The following is a 6,684-nucleotide window of genomic DNA, read 5'->3' as shown; positions in this document are numbered from 1 at the left end:
GCAACCTCCATCGCTTGCGGCGGCTGTCGCGGGCCCTACGCATGGACTTGTACATCACCCGTTGCTCATCACGAAGGCCGTATTCTCCATGGCCATGCCCACGACGGCATCCTCACTTGCCAGCTCGCCGTAGATCTATAGCTCTATGAGCCAGTGCTGCTCGAGGAGCCGCATGTTGTACTGATGCTCCTCCTACAACATCTGAAGCGCGGAGATTAACCGGCGGCGCTGGCTGCAACGGGCGCTCCTCCGCCATGATGACCTTGTAGTGCGCCAGCGCCATGGTAAAGCCGGCAACCGGCGCGGGCGCAGGCTCATCGTCGGATACCTACTCCATCATCCGGCCGCCATCCTATGCGCTCTCCTCCGGCGAGCTCGCCGGCAGTTCGGCCTCTATCCATCGCGCACAACGGGCCTGCCAGCCGGCCGCAAGGCCAATCAACTCGATCTTCTGCTCTGTCAAGAGCTTCTCCAACAACGCACTAGAGCTCGATGGCATTGCATCGGAGGTGCATGGAGGAGGAAGTGAAGCGGAGGTGGTGAGGTGGATTGTGTCGTGCGCTGCCATGTTTATATTGGGCGCCAACCAGGCTATGTAACGGGCTATTTCAAAGCGGGCGCCAATGTCGGTTTCTTGGCCGCCACACATGTTTAATGCCAACAGGCAAACAGATGGGTAATTGGCCGTCTTGTCTGGTCCCGCCACTCCGGCATTAAACAAGCGTGGAGACCAAGCTGATACAACGCGTGAGGTGCTCTTGGCCAGCGCGCCGCTTCAATGCCGGCTCCAGCGAACGGCCCTGTCCACTCTAGGCCGGCATGAATGCGGGTCGGGAAGTGGAGTATGATCGCGTGGGAGATGATGCAGGCACGGGAGATGGTTTTGAGTGGAACTGCATTGTCGGACGCGTACGTGGAGGCAATCGGATGCCCGCAAACCTTCCTCTGGTTTTCAAGAATTCGACCCACATCCACGAACAAATACAGGTTCACATTGGATAGTAGACTACGTCCGGACAGTTGTTGGTCCAAACGATTGCGGGCTATTTGTGTGTCCGTTTTGGAGATGCCCTAAAGAACTGGGAGGACAATGGGTGAGGAGCACGGCAAATGTTCTCCCGTGGAAGGATGTTTGTTTGCACTATCTTGGAGAGCAAAGTCAAGCAAGAACATGCACGAAGAGCATAATCTTAGAGCTCAAACAGGTGGACACTGCGTGCGCTTATTCCCTGCGTACGTTAATGTTGGTGTCGGGTGGAATCCATAGTAGATCGTGCTATCTAGCATGTGCCGAAATCATCATGGTGCACCATTGGTATTTGGTATTTTTTATTATTTTAGTGCTACAACAGTTTTTTTTTGCCGCTGCTCGCCAGAAACATGCAAAGTAGCCTTACAAACTAGTTGACCAGGCCTTCACAAGAAATATAAATATGAAAACATAACTTAATTCGGACTGTTCGTTCAAAAAATATACATGTTTAAAAATCATAAGCCAAAAAAAAAGTACGCGCGGACGACTCGGTGCCCCGCACTTGCATGCACCAAATTCGCTCCCGGATTGCTAATGGCTCATGGGCGAAAGGAAAATCAGGAGTCACCATCCATGCATGATGGTCCTGCACCAAATAACTTATGAAAGTGTTATAGACGCCGGTAAAACAACGTATGCACAAGGCAAAATATGTTTCATTGTTTCAACACAAAACCAAAAGGAAGTGAGATGTAGATGGTCGAAAAGGCAGCCAACATGTTTGTTATGGGTTCGATTTTTCAGCAAACTAAATATACTTTGACAGTCACATCTCATAGTAAAGTACACCAAATATTTTCGATACAGATCAGATATGAAGCAAAATTGGACCAATAATACAAATTTTGGTAGCAAATAAACAGCAACGGAAATTAAGCTAACAGATACGAACAAAAGCACGAGCTTATTCTGATTAGTCTCCGGCTTCAGGAGTCAAGATGAATTAGGGTTTTGTCTCATCAACCGTCCGCTAGTTGACGAACCGGCACTGCTTTCTGATCTCCCCGTTGGCCTTGGTCTTGACCTCGATGTTGCCCATCTTAACCATTGCGTCCGTGAACTTTCGCTCCCATTTCCCGGGGTTCTTGGCGTTGTGTTCCACAGCCTTGAGTGTCTGCGGCGACAGCAGCGCCGCGTCCGATTTGAACAACACTTTACGGTCAAGTACGTTCTGATAGTACTGTTTGTCCAGGTCACGGGGGGTAACGTCGTCCTGCACCACCACGGGGTCACCGCCGCGGCTGCACTTCTGCTGTAGCGAGCTAGCCAACACGGGTTCCATGGACATGGGGTCCGAGGGGTCGGCTGGGAGGCGGTCAGCGAAGGACGAGCAGTGAGAGATCCCGACGGTGTGCGCGCCCGAGAGGGTAACCATGTCGTCGAGGTCGAGCCCCTTGGCTTTGAACATTGCCTCCAGCACCGTGACGTTGGCGAAGGGAGGGGGCAGGTCGCGGAGGGTCTCGTTGGCGAAAGACACACGCCCATCGTACCGGCCAGCCGGCATTTTGATGTCTACCACGCCGTTGCTTAGGAAGAAGCTGGCGTCGCGCCCAGCGAAAGCGACGATGTCAGCGCACGAGACAACCCCACGGCACTCCTTCTCAAGCTTCGCCTTTGCGGCGTCGATCACCTCGAAGCCGCGGAGGCTGGGGAAGTTTGGAATGCCAAGCTTCTCCGGCTCCGGGCTGGCCGTCGTCGCGTCTAGGAGAACCGAGGCATCGCAACCCTAGAACAAAAAGGACCTCTCGCCCGTTAGGACCTCACAAACACATATATCTTATACTGCACACGTATGGGCGTAGCATGAATTTTACCATAAGCTGGCACGTACCCTGACGAAACAGTCGTGGAAGAAGAGCCGGATGAGACCGGCACCGATGCCGCGATTGTTGTCTGTGGCGTTCTTTACGGCCTCCCTCACAATTGCCTCCGCATTAGGGCAGGAATAGCTGTAGTAGTTCAGGGTGAGCGCCGGTGCCGTAGGTGGTGTCGGGCTTGGGATGGGCGGCATTGGGTTGGGATACCCATAGCTGGCTTGGCATGTATGCGCCATACAACCGAGCAATGCTACCACAACCAAGGCAGCAAGCTTATCATTAGCCATGGTTGCAATGAGCTCAACAGCTAGCTAGATCCTAGAGGCCGGCTTATATCTGGAGAGAGGACGAAGATGGATGCATGGGTGAAGGAAACTTGGTGTTGTGAAGGTCTATTTATAGCTGGATAGCTTAATCAAAGCTGATGAGCCTGTGTCCTCGACGAGCCAACCACCATGAGATGGATATTATGCATGCATGGAATTTTGATTAATCCTTTGAGCATGCATGTTAGGCTGTGGCATTTAAGTCAACAGGGAACATGCATGGCGAGCATAACCTCACTGGTCACAGCTCGCACAGTTGACATTCCGTGCCCATTTCCCCGTTGATGTGGGTGTCGGGTGGCATCAAGTAGTTACGATAGGTTTTGATAATTGTTTCGTGTGCCTCATCCAAGGGAAGGATGCAGTTCTGTTCTTTTGCTGGGGACAGAGACCGAGGGTAATGTCCTGCTTCTCTTGCGTGGTTCAGGAAATTGGTTTTCTGGTCGTTGGGTTAAATTTTTTGCCCCCGAATATAGTTGACAGTTTTGTCTCTAGTCTCAACTAGTCTATACAAGAATCAATGAAAATCAGAATTTCTTGCATGTGAAAAACTAGTCTATACAAGAATCATGAAAATCAGAATTTCTTGCGTGTGACAAGTTGAGCCAAATACACCACCTTACTCCAAATTCTGTAGCCAAGAGACGTAATTTCGTGGGAATTTTTTACAAGCCTCCAAAGAAGAGCAAACACGAAAAATTCAAAACCAATTCCAAGTGAAGACAAGGCACACGGGTATGATCCAGGTATGAGATTTCACGCAGTGAAGGTTTTACCCAGCCCCCCCCCCCCCCCGACGGGGGCCGACGGGGGGTAACACCTTACTCCTGCTAGTTGTTCTCTCACCTATGAACAATGTGGTTACAACATAGGTGTCGTGTGATCTTGTCGATCTTGTTGAACCAATTGAGTTTGTTAGAATTTACTCAAAGCTCACATAATATAGGGATACCGAAGTAGAGAATACAATTTTTTTTCCGAAACAGAAGCAAAGATTGCCTCATCTATTAATTAAGCAGAAGAGAATTGCCCAGTTAATTACGGAAAACCGGGCAAAAACCGAAACAAGGGCCTAGCCCACTCCCAAAGACTGACGCACACAGGGCAAAGCCCACCCTCATCGGTAACATGTCGACCTGCAGCCAGACAACGCAGCTCCGACTCTGACAAAGAACTCAGAAGAACAAACCAGGCGAAAGTTGGCGCCACGGAAGATCGCCGAACGGGCCACTTGCAGCCAGTCATCGTATACCCCAGGGCCCCGCCGCCGCAGCTTCGACTCCACAACAACAAACAAACCGAGGCAATACCACGAACACGCGGGAGAAGAACCGACTACCGCAACCATTGTCGCGTCGCCTACGTCGCTCCCACCATCATCATTGCCACAGAAGCTTGGCCGCCACAATGATCCCCTCGGGGCTGCCACCCCGACATCCACCGCTCCGTCACGTCAAGCGCACTCCACCGGCACCGCCTTCCGGGGCCGCCACCCCGACATACCAACGCTCCCCTCGAGTAGCAACGCTGCACAACTCAGCTGCCCGTATCCCACACTGCTCAGGGCAACCACCCGCAGACCACGGCCGTCACACCGCCTCCGGGGCTGCCGCCCCGACATACCACCGCTCGCCTTCGAGCCACAACGCCGCACAACCCAGCCACCTACAACCCACATTGCGCAGGGAAACCGCCCGCAGACCACAGCTATCACACCGCTTCCGGGGCCGCCACCCCGACATAAAGTCCAACCGTCCGCACTGGAACGCGTCCACCAAGCCGCCGACCTTGCCGCCCTCACAGCTCAAGAACGCCGCCCAAGCCATGCTTAGTTGCAGCCCTACCTCATGGAGCCGTCGCTGCATCGCTTCCCGAGACCGCCGTCTCGGCGCACAAGTCTAGGGCTGCTGCCCCGACATCCACTGACCCTAACGGTAGAGAGATCCCTCGCAACAGCCTCAATTGCCTCTCCCAAGCGACGCCTCCAAGGAGGACACGACGTACCGAAGCTCGGATTTTCATCCGGAGAGCCAAATCCACCGCGAGGCCGAAGGAGCTCCATAACGACGCCTTCAAGAATGTAGACGACATCCGCAGGTGCCGCCGTCGCCGGTCCTGACCATGGTCAGGGCAATGCTTTCGCCGGAGCTCCTCGTCGCATGACCGGATTGCGGATCCAGAGCACCATGCCTGACTGGATTGCCGGAGAGATCTCCTCCTCCACCTGCATCCAACCACCACCACGCAAACCCCACCACCGCACCTCATGCAGCGAAGAGCTCCAGGACACTGCCACCCTAGCCACGACAACAACCGTCACCGTTGCAGCCACAATCCCGGGCCGCGGCCCCGACATCCACACCTGGCCTGGAACTGATACGTCTCCAATGTATCTATAATTTATGAAGTATTCATGCCATGTTTACAACAATTTTATATGATTTTGGTATGATTTGATTAGAACTAACCCGGACTGACGCTATTTTCAGCAGAACTAGTGTCGTTTTTGTGCAGAAATAAAAGTTCTCGGAATGGGCTGAAAATTTACGGTGATTTTTTATGGACCAAAAGAGACCCCCGAAGCACAAGAGTTGGGCCAGAAGAGCCCCGAGGGAACGACAAGGGTGGCGTGAGCACCCCCTGTCTTGCCAATGCCTCGTGGAACCCCTTGACGTGAGACCGATGCCAAAAATTCCTATAAATACCAAAACCCCCAGAAAGAAACCTAGATCGGAAGTTTCACCGCCGCAAACCTCTGTAGCCACGAAAAACCAATCGGGAGCCCGTTCCGGCACCCTGCCGGAGGAGGAAACCATTACCAGTGGCCATCTTCATCATCTCGGCGGACTCCATGATAAGGAGGGAGTAGTTCATGTTGGGAAACGTAGCATGCAATTTCAAAAAATTTCCTACCCTGACGCAAGATCTATCTAGGTGATGCATAGCAACAAGAGGGGGAGAGTGTGTCTAGGTACCCCCGTACACCAAAAGAGGAAGTGTTTGACAACGCGGTTGATATAGTCGAACTTCTTCTTGTTCCGACCGATCAAGCACCGAACGTACGACACCTCCGAGTTCTGCACACGTTCAGCTCCATGACGTCCCTCGAACTCTTGATACAACATAGTGTCGAGGGAGAGTTTCGTCAGCACGACGGCGTGGTGACGGTGATGGTGATGTGATCCACGCAGGGCTTCACCTAAGCACTTTGTGAATATGACCGGAGGCGTAAACTGTGGAGGGGGGCGCCGCACACGGCTAACAATGTTTGTTGTGTGTTCTAGGCGCCCGCTCTCCACATATATATAGGTGGGAGGGGGAGGGGAACAGCCATGGGGCGCCCCAAGTAGGAGGAATCCTACTTGGGGGCCTCCTCCAATTCGGCCTCGCCCTTTCCTTATCTCCGGAGGGGGAAAGGAAAGAGGGGAGAGGGGAAAGGAAGGGGAAATCCTATTCCCTCTATTTCCATTCCTCCTTCCATTTCCCTTTCTCCATTTAGGCTAGCCCA

At 52.9% G+C, this 6,684-nt stretch overlaps 1 protein-coding gene across 1 annotated transcript; it reads right to left on the bottom strand.

Annotated features, from left to right (window-relative positions):
* Nucleotides 1-1,809: 1,809 nt before the first annotated feature.
* LOC125541161 (peroxidase 2-like) lies at nt 1,810-3,229 on the bottom strand. The gene is made up of 2 exons (XM_048704627.2): nt 2,865-3,229; nt 1,810-2,759 (listed from the first exon to the last, which is right to left on the bottom strand). Exons 1-2 carry the CDS (start codon nt 3,135-3,137, stop codon nt 2,004-2,006), a joined length of 1,029 nt encoding a protein of 342 aa, XP_048560584.1. The 5' UTR covers nt 3,138-3,229; the 3' UTR covers nt 1,810-2,003.
* Between the last annotated feature and the right edge of the window lie 3,455 nt (nt 3,230-6,684).

The sequence above is a fragment of the Triticum urartu genome, chromosome 2A, assembly GCF_056163025.1.
Source record: "Triticum urartu cultivar PI428250 chromosome 2A, HENAU_Tu73, whole genome shotgun sequence".
In the NCBI taxonomy this organism is placed as follows: Eukaryota; Viridiplantae; Streptophyta; class Magnoliopsida; order Poales; family Poaceae; genus Triticum; species Triticum urartu.
Note: the sequence above shows the minus strand (reverse complement) of the source record. Positions and strands in the feature narration are given on the sequence as shown.

What these genes read in the sequence shown, in the direction of transcription:
- LOC125541161 (XM_048704627.2), bottom strand. Translation starts at nt 3,137, where the DNA reads ATGGCTAATGATAAGCTTGCTGCCTTGGTTGTGGTAGCATTGCTCGGT. An exon ending in TCCACGACTGTTTCGTCAGG is followed by an intron (nt 2,760 to 2,864) that starts GTACGTGCCAGC and finishes TTTTTGTTCTAG; the next exon opens with GGTTGCGATGCCTCGGTTCT.